Below are 25,515 nucleotides of genomic sequence, written 5' to 3'. Positions count from 1 at the left end.
TCTGTTTTTCTAATCTTTAGCTCTGAATAATGGTATTGATTAGTCTCAAGCGCGATGCGGTTTCAAAACATCGTAGTTTCCATCACCTAGGTGGTGCTACAATTCCATGTGTTCTTTGTTGTGTGATTGTCAAGCTTCTACGTCACCCCAGCAAGTGTTTTTTTTCCAATACGTGGAAATTATTTGGTTTTTACATGTCCGTCTGCACTTACTTTTTCTGCATTTATTGAAGGGTGCTGTCTTCTTGATCGAGCATGTGCATGTCATACTCCATCGACTCCCGTAAATCTCGACTCTAGTAGTTTTTTTTTTTTTTTCATTCTATGAGGTTTGGTGCTACTCCAACACAATTGTGCGCCATTACACCAATACAAAATTGGCGATAGCAACGTAGAAACAATGCTTCTTACCGATTGCTACAGTAAGTATTGTTACTATAGACAACCCCAAAGCGGATTGCTGGTAGATACCGTTACATATGTATTGAAACGACATTCTATCTCAAGCTCTTGGAAATTCATGGCCCATCATGTGTCAATTTTTCAGAATAGATTCATATTTTGACAGCTAAATGACATTGCCTATTGCTTCGTCATGATTACATTATGCTGGGTGGATATATAAGGACCTATAAGTTCTGATTTAAGAAATGTACCTGTGCTTCTGGTTTCAATGATATGAACGTTACTACCTCCAAGTCCAAACCGTGGTAACATTTACTATCTTTTTTCATTTTACATTTTAAGCCACACGTTATCCTTCTTTCTGCAACATATAAACAAAACCATGACGTTGTGCCTTGAAGCAACGTCACATGATCCAAAACGTAGTCCTAATATTACTAACGTAGTCCTAATATTACTAACCATGCATGTCAGGCCAAAAGATCTGCTTTTGTTAAGACAAGGAGGAGACAGGCCCAACTTTACCCGAGAAACATCGAACAGATAGTTCTAATCCTGTTTGATCTGAATCTGAGTTCAAAACCCCAACAACGATCCACATCTAAATCAAAATCCAAACATAATCTGATGATCTAGAGCTGAACGCAAAACTAAAGTAGGATCCATAGTATTTGTTCCCGTGGAATGGTACATGCAAAAGCCACATTTCCACTTCACAGTTAGGGGAATAATTTCACCACCAGGAACCAGAGTGGGTGCCTCCTTCCCATGCCCATAGGGTCCAAGATTGCACTGGGGGTCAAAACCAGATCCAAACCAAGTTTACCCGAAAAAAATGTTTTAAAACCAAACTCTTCTCACCCGTTGAGGTCTCCCACCACCAACTTACAAGCATAGTGAGCGAAAATATTCTTATATGTTAGTTTTTTATTCCAGATTTTTTCGATACAGGACTAAAGAAGTTTCTTTATAAGTTATAAAGAAGCTTCTTTAGTCCTGTCTGAAACAGGAAACTAATATATAACAATGTTTCCACTTTTCATGTATTGTAAGTCATCGTGAAGGTTCGTTTTTATGATATGGTGTTTTTTCTCTTCAAAATTTATAATTTTTTAATTAAAAAATTAACTTTATTGCATAAAATTTACACCGTACCCGTACCATAAATTTCAAAAACGCCGTACCAGTACTCGTTTTCCCGTACCCGTACCAGCACCCGTACTCGTACCCAGGTGACATAGACTGGAAGCCCAAGAGTGTGGTGCCCATGAGAATTTAACTGGCAATAGGGTACCTACACAACCCCAGCCTAACTAGCTACACACTGTCCTTCAAGGCCTGTTATTTATGATTGACTGCTTCCAAATAAAATTTTAAAAAGTCCAAACTAAAAAATTCAAATCTGACCCAAATTCATATTTGCACCTTGTATCGTTGATCATCGTCCAAAAACTAGTCTTCCAGATCAGATATCTGAAAAGTTCCACTCCGCTTGCCCCAATTTCATCCCCAAAAGTGGTTCACTGGTTTTTCTTTTAGCACCGATGGATAATTCGAAGGACAGGCCACTAGGCTTCCGAACCAAAAAAATGGCAAATATCTATCACACTTGTGATACAATCAGCATTCTGGATGGCCCTCCACTATGCTAATAGAGATACCTTGTTTGTATGAGAGATGAAGAAACATAAATGAATTACATCGCCTTGGTAATAAAACACAATATAACTGAGATATACAAAAATAGTGATGGTACAACTAATCTTCAATATCAACCAACCCCCCTCCAATGTTTCCTAAGAGCCTTCAAGTAATGATTCAATTTTCTGAAACAAAAACAGAAAATTTTACATTAGATAAGGGGTTAACCCTAAGATGTATTGACGCAGGAGGAAAAAGCACACAACTTTCTCATTCAGGACTTTGGCTATCCCATGGATGCAAGCTGCAGTCCACACTACCCGGAAAAAAGGTGCTCAAGCAAAAGTAATACCCACATGATAATAGCATAGTAGCAGTAACAACAATATCCCACGACAGCAAGGCACAGAATATTTGCAACAATCAGATAGTAACAAGGTTTTCAATGTTTTAATCGGACAACATGTCATGTACAGGGATCTGAGGACTGTCAGACTTGTTTTCATGAACGGCATGAACAAGAGTCATTTAGTCCAGCTATACCAAATATTAACAAAACCTTGTCGTACAACCCTGGGAAAGTGGACAAGCCATCCCCATTTCAGGCTCAAAAAAACTGTGCCCAAGTTGTCCTGGCACAATACCTATCTCTCCTGATTCCCTGTTGCTGATTCTCCTATGCAAGGCATATGCTCTGTTTTACCAAGAAGGTCTATGGTTCAAGTTTGTATAGCCCTATACCTATAAATACATTATTTGATTGATGTATTGTATGCTTTGTAGAATTTTGTCATTTTGTCAGCCTATGGCCCAGCGGCCCATATATAGTATAAATGCATTGCAGCATGTACAAGTGATCCCTAGGGATATCAAATTAAAATAAAAATCTATTCCATCCAATAGGCATTTTTCCAATATTGAATGACATACGACCTTTTTCTTCTTTTACTGCTGAAGATGAAAGAACTATTGGTGCACCTTAGGTATATCTAATCGCACCCAATCAAAGCCAACATAATAACATGACACTAAACAAACCTCCAACCTGGCCCAACCAGATAGTAGCAAGTGGCATGGATCTAAGACCTAGTCATGGATATGTGGAAAAGAAAAGCCAGAGGAAAAAGAAACTCTTTCGTAAGTTCTGGTGTTAAATTGTATTCATATAACTGGACTAACAAAGTAGGTAGTAAAACAGTAATTTTTCTTTGTACAATACTATTTTTGTTTTTGCATTTGAATCTACTCCAATTGGCTCACCATTTGAATTCTACTAATTCATACTTTATGCAAGAAGGTTAGGGTCTTCTGGGTTTGGAAGAGTTATGAATCTCCAGACCTAGATTCATCACCTTTTTGTAAAACAACAATCAAAATTCATATCTCTAAAACAATGAATTGATCTTGGTCTTATTTAATGAAAGAAATGTATCGACGTTTGTCCACTCTTCTATTTCTATGGGTATAGGTTTGGTTTACAGAATTAGAACCAAGCATTTGATAGCACACAATTAGACCAGAAATCTTTTATGGGGATCACTTCACTTATGATTTTATGATATAAACTAAACGATTCCACTATTGGGCCATGCTCCACCATGTGGGGATGCTTCAAAAAGCCTTTTTTTTTATTGCCCTGCAATCTAACATCTTGGTCTCACTAGGCGTTACTCCATTAACAAAACAAGGATTTTGAGTCGATCCAAATTGCATAGCACTAAAAATTGGTCCAAAGTGGAGTGACTTGTTCAAGATGTCTCACTTGATAGGGGGTCACGGTAATCCTATAATGAGTTGTCTCTTTCTTTCTCTGTGTGAAGCTCTAGTGGCAGATCCCATCCCGTTTTTCCCAGTGAATTCTGGTTAGCGATATTGTGTGGTACATTCTCCATTTGTTCTTTTCAAATTTCAATAAATGCTTGTGTTTTGGATAAATTTGTGTTTGTGAAATGGTTGTGCACCACTATGTCTGCTGATTTCCCCGACAATGACTAGGGATGGCTATTCTGTATGCAGCTTCTCTTCCCTCAGATTCTTTCTTCAACATCACCTCTTTCAAGGTGCAGTCTTACAGTGATTTGTCATAAAAATATACCCAACACCATAATTATGGAAACCTACTTATTTTCCAATGGTCGACCTTTTTGTTCATGATCATGTGATTCAGAGGATGCACACATAAAGAATTTGAAAGAATGCATGAGATATTTGCTTGTGGACTGCAGTGATTTTTGGCGGCTTGTGTGATAGATGGATACATTGATGAAAGTAAGTCTAGTTTCCCAGGACATGCTACTGATTATGGCAAGGAGATTCAGGCTACTGCGGCAAAAAGTTTATGTCCTGGAAGTTCTACAATTATTTTACTTCGAATAACTCAGAAATAAGAACTGTAAAGCATCCTATCCTTTCATCATTTGAGGGAAGTGCAGAAAGCAGCAATTCTTCATCTGCAAATTTTATGAGAACCTAATAAAATTAGTAAATCGGCAACCAAGGCCACATTTCTCAATGGGCAGAAAACCAAGCTGCTGAAGGCTCTCAAATTCTCTTTTCTGTTAAATTGGGAAAAACATTTCAATTGGCTTTTTAGAAGCACGCCTAGAAATTCCTTATTTTAGAACTCCATGAACTTGTAGAATATGGTGGTTTTGGTTTTCTAAGATGGTTATTCGGACAACAATTTTCACATAACCAGATGGTGGAATTTAGAACATTAAAATAGTAGAATGAATAGAACCATCAGATTAGAAGAAGAAGACGAAGAGGAGAGAGCAGAGAGAGAGAGAAAGAGGTAATAGAAATCAGTAACTGGTGAAGTAAAGGCTGCACTAGCCTTGGATCAAGGCCCTCAATGGTGGAAGTCAGGCAACTAATGGACGTAGTAAGATGCCAAAAATCAGATGCATGGGTAATAGTACTAAAACGAAAAGTGTACATGAAAAGTAACAAAAGAGTTATCAGACATGCCATACAGAGACTCCCAATTCTTCATTGACCCTGTGACTAGTTATTCTCTGATGTTCAAGAGAAGGATTCCAAATCTTCTAAGGCAGGACAACATTTTAACACCAAGCAGGGACCTTTTTAGTCCCGACAACTGAATACACATATCGTAGTCAAAATGCCTCCAAAGAAAATAAATTGACAAGTGACAACACATGCATTAGTAGACTTTAAAATATGCACAAATGAACGGTCAAGACTGATTTTGCCACATTATCAGAAACAAATGTCCCCTTAATAATGCATACCTTCACAGAGTGCTCTATTTCTTCAAGTTTGTTTAGCATGAGTTCGCTACGGATTGATGCCATGGGCTCCAGACATGGATACGGTGGTGATGCTGTCATCTGCATATTCAAGGAAGCTAAGTACTGTTTTATGACTCTCAGGGCATTTATGGTTGTATTCGCATGGACCCATCACCGATCCAGACAATGAAGACGGAAAGAGATTTTCAGGTTATGCATCCAAATTTATTTTACCTTCATACTTGAAGCCAATGATCTGCCTAATGAGGAAGCTTCATTTACGGATCCACTCTGTACGATAACATTGTCTGCTTCACCTGTTGAGGGCTTTCCATATCTCCCAACTCCTTGGATGGACCTTGCAGCTTCCACCATAATCACCTAAAATACGGAGAAAGAAATTACTACACAGGAAATCTAGCTAACAATTAGGTCAAAGTAGGAATAGACACTAGAAATGCATAGTTTTAAGATTTTTATAATGAAGTAAGACCCCTTTTGAGAATAAAACCGTTATGCAAATTGCAGATAAAAGGTGGAAAACTGATTTTACAACACTCCAACAACTACAATTGGAATGAGACTTACATTCAGGGCATGCTTGATACCTCGACAAATTAAACAGGGTGAGGGCCATAATGGCTTTTTGCTTGGAGTTTCAGTCAGAGGGGCAAGTCTTCATCCAAAAACCTGGGAAAGCTATATGAGAGCTTTGTTAAACAGGGAGAAATCATCTTCTTGCTTTTGGTTTGCCTCATATAGCTTCTATGGAGAGGATACCATGGATAACCTATATGAAGTATCAAACGTGGGTTTGCCGGAAAGACAAAAGAAAACCATCAAACTTCTTATAAGCCCAGTAGCCTTTTCTCTTCTATTTAATGTAGAAACACGAACCACAAAGAGAGAGTAGAGAACGAACACACAATATACGTGGAAAACCTACGTGGAAAACCTCAGAGAGAGGTGAAAAACCACGGGGAAGCTCTGACCTAGGGGCTCACCGCAACCCTAGGAGAGAGAAAATTATATTTCACTTAATTCAACACTTAAACATAAGTGACAATATAAAGAGGGAGAGAGGAGAAGCCGCCTAGGGTACCGAGCCCGCCTCGGTACCCGCACCCCATAGAACCGGGTCCAGATATGGACCCGGTTCCCACAACAACATATTCTAACACTCCCCCTCAAGCTTGGCATACATGTCAAACATGCCAAGCTTGCTAACATTCTTTTCGAATGAAGAAGTACAAAGCCCTTTAGTTAGGACGTCTGCAATTTGATCTTCAGACTTCATATATGGCAGAATCAGCTCCTTTGAGTCAATGCGTTCCCGGATAAAATGACGGTCAATCTCCACATGTTTGGTCCTGTCATGTAGAACTGGATTATTGGCAAGATTAATCGCAGACTTGTTGTCACAGTACATCTTCATTTTATCTCCCAGTTCCACACCGATATCAGTCAAAAGAATCTTCAGCCACAGCATCTCTGTAACCCCATTGCAACAGCCCTGTACTCAGCCTCAGCACTAGACCTCGAACATACTTCTTGCCTCTTACTTCTCCAAACAACTAGGTTACCTCCAAGAAAGATACAATACCCTGTAGTGGACCTCCTTGTGTCAGTGCAACCTGCCCAATCTGCATCTGAGTAGCCCTCAATAGTAAGTTTGTCTTGTAGAGTATACAGCAGTCCTTTTCCTGGGTCATTCTTTAGATATCCCAACACTCTTTCTGCACTCTTCCAGTGACAATCCGTGGGAGCATGCATAAATTGACTTAGCACATTTACCGTATACGTGATATCAGGGCGAGTTAGAGTAAGATAGATAAGCTTACCGACTAGCCTCTGATATCGCCCTTTTCCTTCCTCATCCAGAATAGTGCCCGTCTTGATACTTATCTTAGTCCCCGACTCCATAGGAGTAAGATAGGACCTACAACCAAGTTTACCTGTCTCCTTTAGTAAGTCAAGAGTATACTTCCTTTGATTCATAACCAGCCCTGTCTCTGATCGAGCAATCTCTATCCCCAGAAAGTATCTCAGCTTACCCAGATCCTTGAGGTCGAATTCTTTAGCTAATCTCTCCTTCATCTTTCTGTTTTCTTCTTCATCACTGCCAGTGACAATCATATCATCAACGTAGACAAGGAGAAGACTCACCAGACCATCTCTCTGCTGCTTTATGAATAGGGTATGATCTCAATTTCCTTGCTTGTACCCAGTAGACTTTATAACGATCCTTAGTCTCTCAAACCAAGCTCTAGGCGACTGCTTCAAGCCATACAAAGCTTTCTTGAGGTGACAACATTTTCCCTCTTGAACATACCCGGGAGGCATGCTCATATAGACTTCTTCCTCCAGATGGCCGTTCAAGAACGCATTTTTAACATCAAGCTGGTCCATGCGCCACTTCCTGTGCACAGCAAGAGCAAGAATAACCCTCACGGTCTTCAACTTTGCAACAGGGGCAAAGGTCTCAAGATAGTCGATCCCATACTTCTGGCTGAACCCCTTTGCAACCAGACGAGCTTTATATCGATCTACAGTGCCATCAGGTTTGTACTTCACGTTGTAAACCCACTTAGAGCCAACTAAGTGTGTCCCTTTAGGGATATCAACAACTTCCCATGTTTTGTTCTTAGCTAACGCACCCATCTCCTCCGTCATAGCATGTAACCACTTGGGATCATCCTTAGCATCATCCACCGACCTGGGAATAACAACTTTGGATAAGGTTGTGATAAAACATTTGTAATTTGTACTGAGCTTAGCATAAGAAACAAATCTCTGAATAGGGTGAGAAGTACATGACCTGGTGCCTTTGCGCAAAGCAATGGGGAGCTCTTCATTCGATGGACTTGGGTCATCCGGGGAGATCACAGGATTGGGATTAGTTCTATCCTCATCACCAACATCTTCCACTATAGCTTTCTCTTTTCTGACATAAACCTGGCCAAACAAGTGATCCCGGGCAACAGTGGGCTGAGCATCCACCGTGACCCCTTCCATATGACTGCCCTTCTCATTTCTGACCGTGACCGTGTCAATCACACTGGGACTAACCTTGTAATCCAAAAACTCCATAAACTGAATCAGCTGATTAGAGGAATACTCTTCCCCTTTGTTCCCAAGACACTCCCCCTGAAGAGGATTCACCGGAAAATACGATTCATGTTCATGAAATGTGACATCCCTCGAAACATACACTTTGGAAGTAGTGGGATCCACACATTTATACCCCTTCTGAGTGGAAGAGTACCCCAAGAAAACTCCTTTAATAGACCGGGGATCAAGTTTTTTGAGAGTAGGGCTATGATTATGTACAAAACAACTGCACCCAAAGACACGAGGAGTAAGAGGCCACGGATTCTGAGTGGGCCACAGGGTAGAATAAGGAGACTGACCATCCAACACCCTAGTAGGCATACGGTTAATGAGATGTGCACTAGTGAGAAGTGCATCACCCCAATACCGCTTCGGGACATGACGTTGGAACATAATGGCCCGGGTAACATTCAATAGATGACGATTTTTACGTTCAGCTATACCATTTTGAGGTGGGGTATAACTACAAGAGGTTTCATGAACAATACCCTTGCCTTTAAAGAATTCATCAAGGGATTGAGAGACATATTCCCTTGCATTATCCGTACGGAAAGCTTGAACAGTAGTATGGAATTGAGTCTCAACAAAGGCAACAAAGTTTTTCACAACTGCTGGAACCTCACTACGTTCTCGCAACAAGTACACGAACGTACATCTAGAGTAATCATCAATAAGCGTCAAAAAATAGTGACAACCACCACACGTGGGTACTCCAGAAAGACCCCAAACATCGGAATGAACTAAGGCAAACGGATGAGTGGTTTTATTCAATGAAATAGGGTACGAAGCCCTGACATGTTTAGCCAATTGACACACTTCACAAGCGAAGGAGTCAATGGAGACAGAAGCAAACAAATGAGGAAACAACTTCTTTATTAACTGGAAGGGGAGATGTCCAAGACGCTCGTGCCATCGCAGAACAGTAGATCTATCGTTCACACCAGACAAGTGACCACTCGTGGCAGAAATCAATGCTGAAGCAACTTGTACCGGCAGCCTGTAGAGCCCATCAGTAACCGAACCAATCCCAATCTTCTTCCCCGTCACCAAGTCCTGCAGGGAACAGTGATCAGCAGAGAAAATCAGATTACAGTTTAATTCTTTAGTAATACTGCTGACAGAGAGTAAGTTCACAGGAATATTTGGAACATGCAGGGCATTGTGGAGACGGTATTTGTTCAACAGGGACAAGCTCCCTTTCCCAGCCACAGAGATAGAAGACCCATCTGCCATAGACACGCGTTGCTTGCCAGAGGAAAGTTGATATTCTTGAAAGAGTTTAGAGTCCCCTGTCATGTGGTGAGTGGCTCCACTATCAACAATCCAATCACCAAGAGGAGGATTACCTTGATCAGTCGAGGCAACGAGGGCTTGGGCTAGCTGAGCCCCTTCAGACGTGGAGGACTCCTCAGGGGTAGTAGATAGGCGGCTGATGTACGCCTGCAGCTCCTTGAGTTGAGCAGGGGACAGCTTGGACTTTGCACCACTAGAAGAATTACTCTGACTGGAATCAGACACAGAAGGACTACGCTTGCCAGAGGGAGGACGACCTCTGACCAGTCTCTTCTCGGGATGAAGATCCCAACAGAAATCCACCGAATGCCCCAACTTGTTGCAATGAGTGCAATGCCGGGCAGGACGCTGCCCAGTCCCTGAGGCACGGCTGACAAAGGCAGAAGGGCCATGACCGGTGTCAAGATGCATCACCTGGCGACGTTGTTCTTCAGACTCAACATGAGCATATACTTCCTCTATCCCCGGAATCTCATCACCATTAAGAATCTGGCTACGAATAGACTCAAATTCATCCCGCAGGCCTCCCAGAAACAGAAACGTACGGTCCATCCATTCCTTTTCCCAGTAGAGGGAATGATCTGAACCGCACTTCCACTCATCAGTCACATGATAATCTAGCTCCTCCCATTTGGTCTTCAGGGCAGCATAGAAGGCAGCAACAGACAAATTACCCTGTGTCAAGGAGTAAATACTGCGTTTAATCTGATAAGTGCGTAGATGTCTCTTCTTGCGACCATACATCTTTGCAAGCACAGTCCACATATCAAAAGAGGTCGGCTTCCGCAGAATGAGGGGCTGGATATCAGAGGACACGGAGCTGATAATCCACACCTTCACTTGGCTGTCCTCCAACGCCCACGTCGCTCATTGAGGATCAGATTTGATGGGCGCAGGTTTGTTGCCAGTGATGTAAGAGAGACGCCCACGGTTAGTAATCCCAATCTCGAGAGCGGCAGACCAAGATAGGTAATTGTCCTTGGTCAGACGGATGGAGGTGACCTGGATCGGCAAGTTCTCAGTCTTGGAGGCGTTGCCCGCGTCAAGAACGACATCTTTTTGAGTCCCCATCGCTTCTTCCATCACAAACAAGCACACAACAACAAGAGGCACAGCGGCGACGGGTATGAGGCAGTGGCGACGGCGGCGGGAATGAGGCAGCGGCGAAGAAAGGCAGGCGACGGCGCAACACAGAGGCCACCCACGGTGGCAAAAAACCAAGAACGGGCCGAACGGAGGACTGCGGAGGCGCAACAGAGGACGGCGGAACAGAGGACGGCAGCGGAACAGAGGACGGCGGCGGCGGAACAGAGGACGATGGCGGCAGAGCAGGCGACGGCGCAACAGAGGGAAACGTCACAAGGGCAGCAGCGGCGCCGGAACTTCAACGGCGTCGGGCGACGAAAAAACTTGACGATCCTCGGGAAAGAAACGCTTCTCCAACTTCGCTGGCTCTGATACCATGTAGAAACACGAACCACAAAGAGAGAGTAGAGAACGAACACACAATATACGTGGAAAACCTCAGAGAGAGGTGAAAAACCACGGGGAAGCTCTGACCTAGGGGCTCACCGCAACCCTAGGAGAGAGAAAATTATATTTCACTTATTCAACACTTAAACATAAGTGACAATATAAAGAGGGAGAGAGGAGAAGCCGCCTAGGGTACCGAGCCCACCTCGGTACCCGCGCCCCATAGAACCGGGTCCAGATATGGACCCGGTTCCCACAACAACATATTCTAACATTTAAGAATCTTAACATGGAACCTCAGCAATCCCATTCTCCCTCTTCAGCTTATGTTTTCACCTGATAAGCCATTCTGTCAAATTAACAGCCCTAGAGATAAGCCACATTGCATTAGTGTGTTATAGAAGGGAGAAAAGGCAGAGAAGATATCAGTAGAATCACTTGGGGTGTTTGGTTACTTCAAATTTTATATCTGAGGTGATATGAGATCTTAGGATCTTAGATACTAGGATTTTATATCCTTGATTTCCAACAAGGATGTGCAATCCTCTGTGTGGAAGTTGAAAGGATTACACCATGGGTGTCAATTCAGACCCCTCCCCTCATTTGGCTCAAGATCCAATCAATGGTTCTCAAATCCACAGTTTGCCAGATCTATGGATTTAAAGAGAGCTCCATGTTAAATCAGACTCAAAGTTCAGTAATTGCTTGCCTTGGCAGAAACCTCCAGGGACTCAAGAAAGACACAACCCTCTCTATCAATAAAAGATCTTGGATTCAGTCTCATGGCACACACACCTATGTCAAGCGTACAGATCAAATGGTGCAGTGCCCATGTGAGTTGGGCATGATGCCAGTACGGGTACTGACATGACACCTGACATTGCCTGGACACACGTCAAATGATATTGGGTACAGTCAATGTACCATGGCCATATATAACCATTTTCAAAATCCATTGACTGTCTTTTTTTTGTCCAGAAATTTAGGGTTTTTTTTTTTAAATGTTACTGGGTATGTACACGTAAAATGAGGGCCCTCAACAAAGTGAGGGCTCTAGGCGACCTGTATTGCAGCCACTGATTTCCCTGAAGTTTTCTGTCAATTTTTTCTGGCGACCGGTGCTAGGTCTAGTAATTTTTCAGGTACCCTTTCCTTTTTACCATCTTGAAGCATTTGTGGGTGTAGTTTTTTTTTTCTAGCAACACCTATTTTTACTTTTCCATCAAGGCATTGAATGTCTGACGAGTTTTTCATGTCCTCTCGTGACTGGGATTGTTGAAACGATGATACTGCATTATTTTCTCGTCTGGAATCTGGGTTTTTTTTCAGTTACGTAAAACAGTTTGATATCAGTAGGGTTTGTGCATTAGACGTTGATTATGTCAATTGTGTACATTCTTTAATGCATTTTTTTGTGTGTTCTATCGAAGATTTTATTTTATTTATTTTTAAATTTATATGCACACTGTGTTGTGTATTGTTAGTGTTTTTTTTTCTTTTAAATTTATAATTGTATATGCATACCATGTTGTTATTGCCGTATATTATTAGTGCTTATATTTTTTACCTTTTATATGCATACCTTGGTGTCATTCTAGTAGGGCAGACATATTAAATTTTGCTCAACCTTTCTAAATCAGCCTGGCTCTGTTTAGATAGGTGCTATAGTAAGGAAAAATGTTGAGGCTTGGTTTCAAAATTCAAAGACAGATGATCTCGTGGACTAATATGCTGAAGCTAGATATCTCCTTTATTGCAGTTTCTTAATTGTTGGTCAAATGAAAAATCTAGAAAATTAGAAACGAATGCAACATTGCCCACTTATGCACAAATTTTTCCCTATTTCTTGAGATTCTATCCTGCACCCCTTAACAAGCAGATAATGTAAAGTATTACTACTAATCTACTATATAGTTCAAATGTGATTTTCCAACCATGTGAAACAATCAGACAGCAAAACTTAGATTCTTAATGATCACAATTTCTATGATCTTTGTTATGTCTTACTTATTTGCGTTCTACTAGAAATTTTATTTTCAGTTATAGTTTTTCAAAAGTAAATTATAATGAATGATAAAGGAAAGATGATTGCAAGTGTAAGTGGCCATATAACAAGCGAATACGACTGTTACAATATTGCTTAATGGCCATATTGCTTATTGGCTTAATGAACCATTTTTTTTAAGTGTGTTGATGCATCTAAAGACAGTAAAGATGTTGAATATTTAAAGGGGTTGTTTATAGAAGTTATAAAGAAGTAGATTAAAATAATGTTGTGCACATTATTACTGATCACGCTCCATGATAAGATGTTGGGTCTAATCTAATCCAGATCCAACATGTCTAACTACGTCTGGTCACATTTATCTAGGCAGGGTCATGATTGTAATTTTTGTAATTGTTTCATTCTAGACTCTAGATTATTGTGTTTGCTTCACTCTAGACTCTAGATTATTGTGATTGCTTCTTTCTAGATTCTTGTAAATTGTGTAGAAGGATCATTATATAAAGGGCTGCGTGAGAATGTGAGAATCACCTCCCTTCCTCATTTCTCTTTTCTTGTTCTCTCTTAACATTTCATTTGCTGAAACTGATCATGGGTTATAGTTCGATAACCAATATCTATCATGGTATTAGAGCAAGGTTTGGTTGGTTAGAGCAAGGTTTGGTTGGTTCTACCAAAGAGAATGCCTGAACAGACTTGAAATCTCCTGATTGGCTTTCTCTTATACCCATTCTAACATTCAGCTCCTAACTCTTCATCTAAATTGACAACATTCTTATATTTCTGTTAGTACTTAGTATATATCTAAGTTAATAGATATATGAATTCTCATGGATATTCTCTCCCAATCCAGTATGTCATCCAACTTCTTACCACACATTATTTCTGAAAATCTGAACCACTCCAACTACCTTACTTGGAAAAGTCAGATCATTCTTTTCATAAGAAGTCAAGATCTACGGGCATCTTGATGGTTCCATTCCAATCCCACCACAATTCATCTAACAAGACATGAAGAATGAGAGAGGGGAGACAATTTCCACTTAGGAAATTCGTAATCCTGAATTTGTAACATGGATGAAACGAGATCAAAGTCTTGTTGCATATATCACATCAACACTCTCTCAAAGAAGTGTTGACTTCTCTTTCTGATGACTGCACCGCAGGATAGTTATGGGTCAGACTTACCGAAACCTATTCTTAGATTTCAGAGGCACATATTCTATATCTGAAGAAGGAATTTCAAAATCTCAGTAAAGGGTCATGTCAATTATGGAATATTTTGGACGTGTAAAAGGGATAACTGATCAGTTGGGAGTTGCTGGATACCTTGTTTCCGACAAAGAAAAAATCCAGCAAACTCTTAGCGATCTTGGACCAGATTTTTATGCATTCACTACTGCTCTTGAAGTTTTGCGTATCTTGCCCACCTTCAATGAACTTCAGGGCAAGTTGGTTCAACATGAAATGAACATGAAACAACCGACAGGAGAAACAAACCAAGGTATTACTCACAATGTTTTAGTTATTGAAGTGGTGCAGGTCATGGAAAATGAAATGGGGTTCATCAAGGAGGCATGAATCATGGACACATTGGACAAAATGGTCAAGGTATTCTGCCAACACCGAGTGTTACGGGAAGATTTCAGACCAATACAACAAAGAGAATGTCAATGTGTTTCTAATTTAAGAAGAAGGGTCACATCAAAACAAATTGCTGGTTCAACCCACAAAACAGAAGCAATAAACCTGAAATAGAACAGAACGTCAAACTCCCACCAGCCAATATGCAACAAATATTAATGACTGCTCTCTCCAAGATGACGATGAAACAAAATGATCAAGGTGAATGGTATTTGGATTCAGGTGCTGCTACTCATGTAATTGAAAATGCTGGTAAGTTACATGATCTTTTTCCTTATTCTGGTAAAAGTAATATAGTTATAGGTGACGGAAGTTTTCATCCTATCACACATATTGGAAATGCACAAATTTCACTTCCAAGTTCCAACATCATCATTTCCACTATCTTCGTCAAATGTTGCCTTTGCTTCAAATATCAAAAAGAATATTCTTTTCATTTCTAAACTTGTAGATGATATAAACTCATTTGTTGAATTTACTTCTTCCTTTGTGTATGTCAAGGATCTTCTAACGATGAAAACATTCGCTAAAGGGTAACGACAAGGAAATATGTATGTCTTCAAGAAAAGTCATTATTTCTTACAGTCCTCTTCAAGTCCAGCTCAATTGACATACTTTCCTTCCAACGCACCTTCAAAAATTCCAAGTTTACTGTCTCCAATCAGATGTCAATAAGCCAGATTTATGGCATGGTTGTATGGGACATTGTAGTTGTGGGTTTTTGGACTTGCATCAGATAATCTCATTCCAAAATCCGTCTATCCTTTGATTCCTATGACAAACAATGTTCTAGTTGCGAACTATGTAAGAGTCATATACTTCCTTTTCATAATATAAATAAAAAAGCTTCTGAACCTTTCGAGATTGTCTATTCTGATGTATGGGGGCCAGCTCCCACTGATTCTTTGTTTGGCTCTTGCTATTATGTTTTGTTCATAGATTCTTATTTTCAATATAGTTGGATTCACTTCATGAAACAAAAATCATAAGTGTTTAGTATCTTTCGAAAATTTCATGCCATGGTCCAAACACAGTTTTCATCTAAGGTTGTGCAATTCCAGTGTGATGGTGGGGGAGAATATTCTTCACATGACTTTATTAACTTTTACGAGAAAATTGGATAACTCGACAGATTTCATGCCCATACACCCCACAACAAAATGGGGTAACTGAACGAAAACATCGTCACATTGTAGAAAGTGGTATGAGTATAATGCATGATCGTAATACTCCTATTACTCTATGGACTGAGGCTTTTTACATTGTTGTACACAACAAATCGTCTACCCATGACAGTTTTGGATTCAAAATCTCCTTCATTTTTTTGGTTTAAATCCAAACTACAATGATTTAAGTGTTTTCAGATGTGTATACTATGTTCACATTCACTCGTCATAAAGAAACAAATTTCAAAATAAAGCAGTCCAATGCAGGTTTGTTGGTTATGCAGATGAATAAAAAGGTTTCAGTCTTTCAGATGTTATGACCCTGCAACCAGATGCATCAAAGTATCAAGAAATGTTGTGTTTGACGACCACAACTTTAACATTTCTAATGAGAGTTCTCAACCCATGGAATCACATGATCCTTCGGACCTTCGGTACATGCCGAATTATTTGCAGGAGGCAGTCTAAAATCTCATCCACATGATGAGATAGGATCTCCACATATCACACAAACAGAAGGAAACAAATAACTCATTCCAGCTATGAAAGAAGGAGAAAACAATTATTCATGTCGATTTTCAGGACAGGATTACACTCGTTAGAAAAGAGGGATAGATGGCAAAAAGACCTCTTCCCATAACGAAGTCTATGATGATCAGCTTGTTAGAAGATCTGAGCGAGTGCGACACCCCATTCATAAATGGGTAAGTTATGATAATCTTTCCTTAGATTTTCAGATCTTTATGTCTCAAGTCATAAAGCAAGATGAACCTACTTCTTTTGAGGAAGCATCCAAGTCGTCACATTGGAACAGGGCAATGAATGAAGAAATAGATGCACTACATGAATGTGGGACATGGAAAATTGTTCCTAAACGCAAAGTAAAGAATGTAGTAGGATCGAAATGGATTTATAAAGTCAAACATAAAGCTGATGGCAGTGTGGAAAGATACAAGGCAAGATTGGTGGCATGAGGCTTCACGCAGCAATATGGACAAGATTATGATCAGACATTCAATCCTGTGATCGAAATGGAAACGATTCGTGTGATTATATCGTTGGCAGTTGAATATGGATGGAAACTACATCAAATGGATGTGAAGAATGCTTTTCTTCATGGTAATTTGAGGGAGGAAGTATATATGGAACAACCTATAGGATATACGAAAGGAAACTCTCATGCGTGGGTTTGTAAACTAAGAAAATTTATTTATGGACTCAAACAGGCCTCATGCTCATGATTTGACAGTTTTTCATGCAAATTCAAGAATGTAGTTTTCAAAGATGTCCTCTAGATCGCTCTCTTTTCATTTATCGAAAGGAAAACATATTTTCTTTACTTCTTATATATGTTGATGATATTGTTATCACAAGCAATTCTGAACAACACATAAGAGACACTAAAGCTTTGATGATATAGAACTTCAAAATGAAAGAGCTTGGTGATTTACGATTCTTTCTTGGAGTGGAGATTGATAGGCATAATGATCGTCTCACATTGACACAACCAAAATACAAGTTGGATCTCTTGAAAAAGACAAGTATGTCTAATTGTAAGCCTATTAGAACTCCTCGTGTTCTAAATCAAAGACTAAGTGCTCAGGACAGGGAGTTATATAAAGATCCTGCACAATATCAAAACATTGTTGGGGCACTCCAATATCTTACATTCATCAGACCATATATTATATATGTTGTGAATCAAGTATCTCAATTTATGTATGCACATAGAGATACTCACATGGATGTTGTCAAAAGAATATTAAGATATCTTAAAGGGACAACAGGAGATGGCTTAGTTTATGGTAAGAGTGAAAATATAACTGTTGGACATCAACTTATGACATTCATAGATGCAGATTGGGCTGACGATCCCGATCAAAGAAAGTTTATTTCTGGTTTTTGTATTTTCATTGGACGTAACCTTGTGCCTTGAAGCTGTCGAAAGCAAAAGGCAGTGGCAAGATCCAGCACTGAAGCTGAATACAAATGTAAGTTACATGGGTTAGACATTTGCTAGAGGACATTGGAGAAAAAATCAAACTATCAATGTTAATGTGTGATAATCAAAGCGCTATTAACATTGCTTTTAATCTCATACAACATGGTCGAACAAAGCATATTGAGATTGATCAACATTTTATTAGACAAAGGTGGAAGACAAGGAGATTCAACCTATTTATGTTCCTACAAATGAACAAGTAGCAGACTTGTTTACCAAGAGCCTAACGAAGCAATGATTCTGGTCTCTAAAAGGCAAGTTGTACATGGTGCAGAACCATATACAACTTGAGAGATGATGATAAGATGTTGGCTCTAATCTAATCTAGATCCAACATGTCTATGTATGATCACATTTATCTAGGCAGAGTCATGATTGTAATTTTTGTAATTGTTTCATTCTGAACTCTAGATTATTGTGTTTCCTTCACTTTAGACTCTAGATTATTGTGATTGCTTCATTCTAGATTCTTGTAAATTGTGCTTCATTCTAGATTCTTGTAAATTGTGTAGAAGAATCATATATAAATGGGCTGTCTGAGAATGTGAGAACTCACCTCCCTTCCTCATTTCACTTTTTTTGTTCTCTCTCTTAATATTTCCTTTGCTGAAACCGGTTGTGGGTTATAGTTCGATACCCAAAATCTATCACTCCAATCTGCAGTGATGTATGAATGAATTTGGCAAGTGATCTAGGTATAGACACATTTTGGACTCCTTGTGTGGTGCACAACATAAATCTAATCTAACATTTAAAAATATTTGTCACTCATCAAAAGAAGATTCAAATACTGTTAAAATTGTGTTCAACATTCGCAAAGGTTGAGCATGATGTCAAAAACATCAAAAAATTTTGTTGTCAACTATCAAAATGCTCTTGCTATATTCAATAGGCATTCTGATTTGAAATTGTTGAAGGTTGTTGAGATTCGTTTTGCATCCATTATTGTAACGATCAAAATAATTAAAATTTAAACAAGTCAAACACGCATTATTCCTGATGGTAACTAACAATGACTGAGAATTTTATCAAAGTGATGGCAATGTCAAAGCCTAAGAAATTAAAAATGTACTTTAGATGATTTACTATGGGTAAAATACATATTTTATTTAGTTTATAAACCCTATTTCATAGATGCTGAGAGAAGTTGATAAAGAAGACCCGATATTTCATAAAGTTTATGTGGGATAATATAATTGAGAAAATTAAAGCATCATTTTTAGACATGATAAGAAGAATGTTGTACTTGATGATTTTGAGTTTTTTTTATCATGTGCATAAAATTTTAGTAAGAAGATGAAATAAAAGTAATACCACTTTGCATGGTATGGCACACTCCCTAAATCCCAATATTATGCACAAATATGGTTGTAAAGAAGTACTGGTCTTGCTCCTCCTAATCAAGAATCAGAAATATCAAACAAGAGGGAGATATGTTTCAGAAGAAACTGGAGCACTTGTTTTCAAATTCACTACATCCAGAGAAACAAACTTATTAGTAAGGGAGCAAAAGATTTAGTTTATATTCGTTCCAACGTATGCATAATTTCACATACTTTGGATGATTATAGGTTTTTTTTTTATCTTTAATACGTATAAATCTGTTGATTGGTTGGTTGAAGTTAAATATTAACTTAAATCATAATGCATTTGTGTTGCAACTTGCAGTTCAAGATCATCCAAGTATTGGAATGTTAATCAAGAGCACATTAACGTGGATCTTGAAGGAGAATATGATTTACATGCACTTAATATGGACCTCGTGGAACCTACCGCTACTTCTAATCTTGATCATGAGATAGAGGAGGATCAGTAAAGTTAAAACATTTTAGGTTTTTAGTATGTTTGTTACTTTCATACATTGTTCATTAGTTTTTCTTCATAATCTATAAATTTTGAATCACGAAAGAGTTGTTTTACTTGTTTTGAGTTATATATATATAATAACATATATATATAAGGCAGTGTCCTCATATCCAACTTTTTTGAAAATGCTTCATACTGGCACCTAAACCTGTACCTATGTGACATAGACACACACATACACATCCTGTTTTCTATCCCCAACAAGGGGTTATTAGGTCTTCAGCACACCTCTGCAAAATATTACAACCAAATCTAGAAGGTTTGCTAAAGCATTTAAAACTTGAACCAGATAATTACCTTCCGCAATTGTCCTGGATTTGTCACTCCTTGAACCTGCAACTCATCCACTGGTGCAGTTTTGCCAGAAGCTACGCTTTCAATCCTACATGTATGGATTCCATAAATAGACTGCAAGCACCCTACAATGAAATAAAGATGAGAACTCACAACTTTATGCAAGTTGCACAAACCTGCAAATGCTCAATCTGGGATCTTATAACACAAAATTGCTATACGTAGTGAACAGAGTGAAAATCCACCCTCGGATATATTGCCATATCATAAGAATCATGAGAGGGCAAGAAACAAAATGAGCAATGTGATCTTGAGATGGAAACTAATTTTCATTAGGCTTTTTGAAAAACTAATTCATAGACATTCAAAAGGACAAGTCATTCTCATTATTAGAGAAAAGGCATATCAAACATCCCACAATGAACTCCACTTCTTTATGGCAGAAAAGCACAATTGCTATGAAATTAAACTTATTTCTTAAAGATGAGCATCACTAGGGTATTTGAGAGAGATCTTGAACATGAAAAAACAAACTTATGTATTGGGGATTCTCACATCAGGAAAATTCCTCCTGCAGATGTCTGATTCCAATGGACTTGGGCAGATCTTCTAATATCAAGGCAAATCTTAATGAAAGAGAAAAAAAAAATCGGAAACCTCAAATGTGATCGACTCAAATGACTAAAGCACAACATGAAGGATTTCACATGAGTAATTCCTAGACAAAGGCTCAGCAAGTACTCGCCAGCTGCCAGCACTGGGTGCAAAGCCTTTTTTTCTTATAATTCCAAGATTAGTGCAAGATTTCATGCTACAAAGAGAAAAATGAAGCAAACAACAACAGCAAAACTGGTTCAGCTCCATACCTTGCTCAATAACGACACCAATGACCAGAGGCAGAAACATGCGTTTCTCAATTTTTATGGAACCTAAAAATGGCAGAAATGAAGGTCTTGACACCTTCACAACCAAAAAAGGTCAGCAAAGAGCTTGCAAGAACTCTTTCTCTCTCCCTCTCATATGTACACACATTACACACACACACCCGTGGAAGAAAGAAGACATACACATATATACACATAATGCCAAAATATAGAAGTGATAATGAGGAGAAAAAAGTCCCAAAGAATAGAAATGAAAGGATGGTATACCTTGTAAACAATCTCTTCCGAAGTAACATAAAGTTTTCGTGAATGTAAATCCTTACGCAATATGTATCTTTTAACAGGCAAATACAAAAGCATAACCAGCCCAACTCCCCAGGCTAAAACCAGCAGCAATGATATCAGGACCCAAATGATAGTATCATATTGCACATGGCCTTCTTCAAGCTCATCAAAAGCTGCAATATAGCATATTTTTCCAGCAACTTCAGATTCCTCATCTTCTGAATCAGAAACAGAACCTGATAACAGAAGTGGCTTCGGTTCACTGTGCCCGCGAAGATAGCTGAAAAGATTACCCATGGATGTCCTGAGCAAGATAGGACAGCAACTTAATAAATATGTCATAACGTATTATATTTCTGTTACACCTAATTGACAACTACTTATCAGCTATTGCATTCTTCATGCAGAAAAAATAATCGTATTAAATAGCTCATTATGGTGTCTGAATGAAGGCACATGATAGTTTCTGCCTGGCAGCTTCTTCAAAGTTAAGTCTACTTAGTGCAACTTCAGGACTTCAAAGGTAGCAGCAAGTTAAGGTGGCAGATCAAGCTATCAGAGTTGGAAGCGTACGCTATTTGTTAACAGACACTCAGGCTGAATGAGCAAAAGGGACATAACAAGAATGACTTTCTTTCGGCCAAAAGTTGGTCGTCCAATGTGGAGTTTAAAAGATGACCTTAACCTAACAAAAAAATTTGAATTGAGTTTTTGGTGTCTATGTACCATATGCCAAACTTGACAAAGCATGTTTACGTTAAGCATTAGACCAAGACGAATCAAAGTATCAATCAAAAGCTTTCTTTCTCCGCATAAGCACACTACAGTACTGAGTCGAGACTCGAGACACAGAGAACTCAATCTCAAGATGGGACTTTCCATGCTGCAAGTAGCGTGAGTACAGAATCAGCAAACATCTATAACAAGGATGAAGACACAAAAGGATGCTTATGTACATCATATCGCCCAGAAATCCTATTGACTATCCTTCACGCACATGAATGAAGGAAACTAGTATATCCATATACGGCAATTTCCCAAACATCAAAAGGGAGGAAGTAATGCTTCATACAGTTTCTTAGGGTACCTAAGTTGCCTAGGAACAAAACGAGGACCCGAATTTCCGTGATCCAACTCACCAAGGGGTTTTGCAGATCAAGGGCATAAGGTACATATAATTCACCCTCCAGCAGAATGCCGAGTCAAACTATCGAATACCCATCTAACAGAAACAAATGATTGATCCAAGTCCCGGATTACCTGAACGAAAAGACGGAGTCTCGAGATCTCGGATACTGTTAGAGTTTCCTATTGGTTGCACCAGCAACACTTTTGGAAATAAAAGGATGTGGGACGTTCATGGTGCTTCCTTCGATCGCCCGCTGCTCCTCTTTTAGGCTTGAGAGTGGAAATCATACAGTTTTCTGGAAAAAATCCAATTTGCGACACTGTTAGATAGTCCCAGAAAACCACCACCAAGATCAAATCCTTCATTTCGCAACTTAAAAATCCGTGCATAAAAGAAAAATCAAACTATAACCAATTGGAAGAGACAATCTGAACAAAATAGAAAGCTTACCTGAGAATAACAGGTATAACACGATTTGTGATCACACCAATGAGTCTTTTCGGCTGTTCGTTGCACAGAGAGAGAGAGAGAGAGAGAACACACCGGTGAGTCTTTTTGGCTGTTCGTTGGAGAGAAAGGTAGAGGGGACAGTTCCGACGAAAATAGGTTCGTCTCAGGATAACTACAGAGAGGCGGGGCCTTACCTGTAAATTTTTAAATTGCAACAGTGATTTTCACAGCAGGGGGATTCCGAATTTCGTCAATGCGTCATATGCACCGTCACCCGACCAACTTGAGACGGGTTCAAGCCACTCGGAGTCCAGGCTGACCGACGAACCGATTTACAGGGATGTCAACTGATAAAATTTAAATTAAATATATTTCTATCCATTTTCACGGATATTCACATATTTGGATTTGTATGACGCCTCCTAACTTCTATCTGATGCATTTTTTGGATATTTAGATGTTTGGATTTGTAAAATGCCCTTAATACCTCTTTAACTTCTATCTCTTACGCAAGACCTTGTTAGACATCTTGGACATCTTGGACTCCTCCCAAGTGGGTATTTATGATTGTAAAAGGAGGGAGGAAACCTTTTAACTGTAGATGGGGACATTTTTCCAATTCCAAGCATATTTCATCAAGAAAACATTATTTAATGGAGCAACATTAAGTACTCCACTTAGAGCATTAGAAAGTGGAGGTTTAGAATAAAATCCATAAATCATAAAATGACACAATATCAAATTGATATTTGAAATTCAAGTGAAAATTTAGAATTAGGATTTGAAACTCATGTAAAACAATTTGGCTTTGAAATTCATGTAACATTTTGCAATTGGAACTTGGATTTGCAACTCATGAAAAATATTGAGTTGGAATTTGGATTTGGAATTCATGTAAAAAATTTGCAATTAGGATTTAGATTTGAAACTCAAGAAAAATATCCAATTCAAATTTAGATGTGAAAATACCGTAAAAATTTAAAACTATAAGATTTGGATTTGAAATTCATGTAAAAATTTGACATTAGAGTTTAGGTTTGAAACTCATGTAAAATATTGAATAGGTATTGGATTTGAAAGTCATGTAAAAGTTTGCAATTGGAATTTGTATTTGAAGCTAAGCAAAAATATTGAATTGGAATTTGAATTTGGATTTGAAATTCAAGCAGTATATTGAACTTGGATAAATGTGTCCAAATCTTGAATGTAGATTCTAGGTTAGGATTAAAAAGGTGGATCATATATCCAAGTTGAAAATGGGACTAAAAGGATAAAGATTCATATTGATGATAGATCAAAGACCAAAAATTGGATTCAAAATGTCGATGCATAGTGTAAGATATGTATGAATGGAGATCAAAGCATGAAAATGGGGTCTGGGGAATTTCAGGTTATGAAGATGTAACTTGATCATAGATCAAAAAGAGGATTGGTTGGTAGATTTTTCTCCCATATGTGATTATAAAGAATTGGGTTTCGGCTTCTAGGCTTTGATTTGTGTAGGACATGGTTCAAACTTGGGTTTAGACTCAATCTGGGTTCATGTGGTTTAGATGGCTTTGATTAGGTTTAAGCTGGTGAGTCTCAATAGATTAGTTAAACCCTAAATTAGGTTTAAGCTACTTTTGTGGGTTGGAATATAATTCCAGGTTATCTCTTAGTTGAAATGAACATTTTGCTCATGGTGCAGATACATAAAATTTTGTATGATTTTGGTCAATGGAACTGTACTAAACTGTGGGTTTACCTTTAGATTGGTTCTGGTCAAGATTTTACCTGAAAACTCTTTCCTGATTTCTTTAAATTCAACTTTTCTCAAAATAAGAAAAGGACTGAATGGCCCAAATTGGAAAGGAAAGTTAGAAAGGATTGAAAAATTGGGTTTCCAATGGAATTTTCATAGGCGGAGCTGGAGGTCCTCAAATTAGTAACTCTCAAACAATTATATGCTAAAATATTGAAAAAAATTGACGTATACCAGCTGAAATAAGTTCAACGTTGGGCGCTTCAAGGAGCGCATCGCTTCTAGTGGGGCTGGTGGCATGTCAACAACATGCCTCCTATGGCTTATGGAGGTAGAGCACGGCATTAAATTATAGGTACACTGACTCTATCCCAGGCACCAACGCAGCCTTGGACCCATGAGGCATGGGGAAAGGAGGTTCCTTGGCCCTCTAAATAATAAAGAAAAGAGTTTAGCATTGGGTATGAAGCCAAGTAAAGAAAGTCAGCAACAACAACCTAGGAAATTGACTTGAACTAAATCCATAGCACTAGAGTGTGAATCTAACTAGAGGTAGGTAGATGTGGGAATAATAGAATTAAACCCTAGCTTGGCTTGAATTCACTCTACTAACTTGAGTTGGAACGGAACTCAAACCTTGGAAATATAGTGAAGAGAGAGAAATGAATGAATTCCAGAAATTGAGTTGAACTAAATCCAAAGGACTATATCTTGAATCTAACTAAAGGTAGGAAGATGTGGGAATAATAGACTTAACCCTAGCTCAGCTTAAACTCACTCTACTCAGTTGAGTTGAAGGGGAGCTCAAACCCTGAAATATAATGGAGAGAGAGAGAAAAGAATGAATTACAAAAACCTAGGAACTTAAAT

At 38.8% G+C, this 25,515-nt stretch overlaps 1 protein-coding gene across 2 annotated transcripts; it reads right to left on the bottom strand.

The window, feature by feature from the left end:
- Positions 1-1,994: 1,994 nt before the first annotated feature.
- LOC116265517 (uncharacterized) lies at positions 1,995-23,074 on the bottom strand. 2 transcript variants are annotated; one of them, XM_031646181.2, is made up of 8 exons: positions 22,902-23,074; positions 22,583-22,746; positions 21,305-21,602; positions 21,020-21,113; positions 20,157-20,278; positions 5,534-5,680; positions 5,300-5,398; positions 1,995-2,230 (listed from the first exon to the last, which is right to left on the bottom strand). In XM_031646181.2, exons 3-8 carry the CDS (start codon positions 21,395-21,397, stop codon positions 2,201-2,203), a joined length of 585 nt encoding a protein of 194 aa, XP_031502041.1. In that variant the 5' UTR covers positions 21,398-21,602; positions 22,583-22,746; positions 22,902-23,074; the 3' UTR covers positions 1,995-2,200. The 2 variants fall into 2 exon arrangements, with proteins under 2 accessions (XP_031502041.1, XP_031502040.1); XM_031646180.2 differs by having other exon boundaries at positions 21,305-21,626; positions 22,902-23,073.
- Between the last annotated feature and the right edge of the window lie 2,441 nt (positions 23,075-25,515).

Source organism: Nymphaea colorata, chromosome 12 (genome assembly GCF_008831285.2).
Source record: "Nymphaea colorata isolate Beijing-Zhang1983 chromosome 12, ASM883128v2, whole genome shotgun sequence".
Taxonomy (NCBI): domain Eukaryota; kingdom Viridiplantae; phylum Streptophyta; class Magnoliopsida; order Nymphaeales; family Nymphaeaceae; genus Nymphaea; species Nymphaea colorata.
The sequence above is the reverse complement of the archived record's forward strand: the minus strand, read 5'-3'. Positions and strand labels throughout refer to the sequence as shown.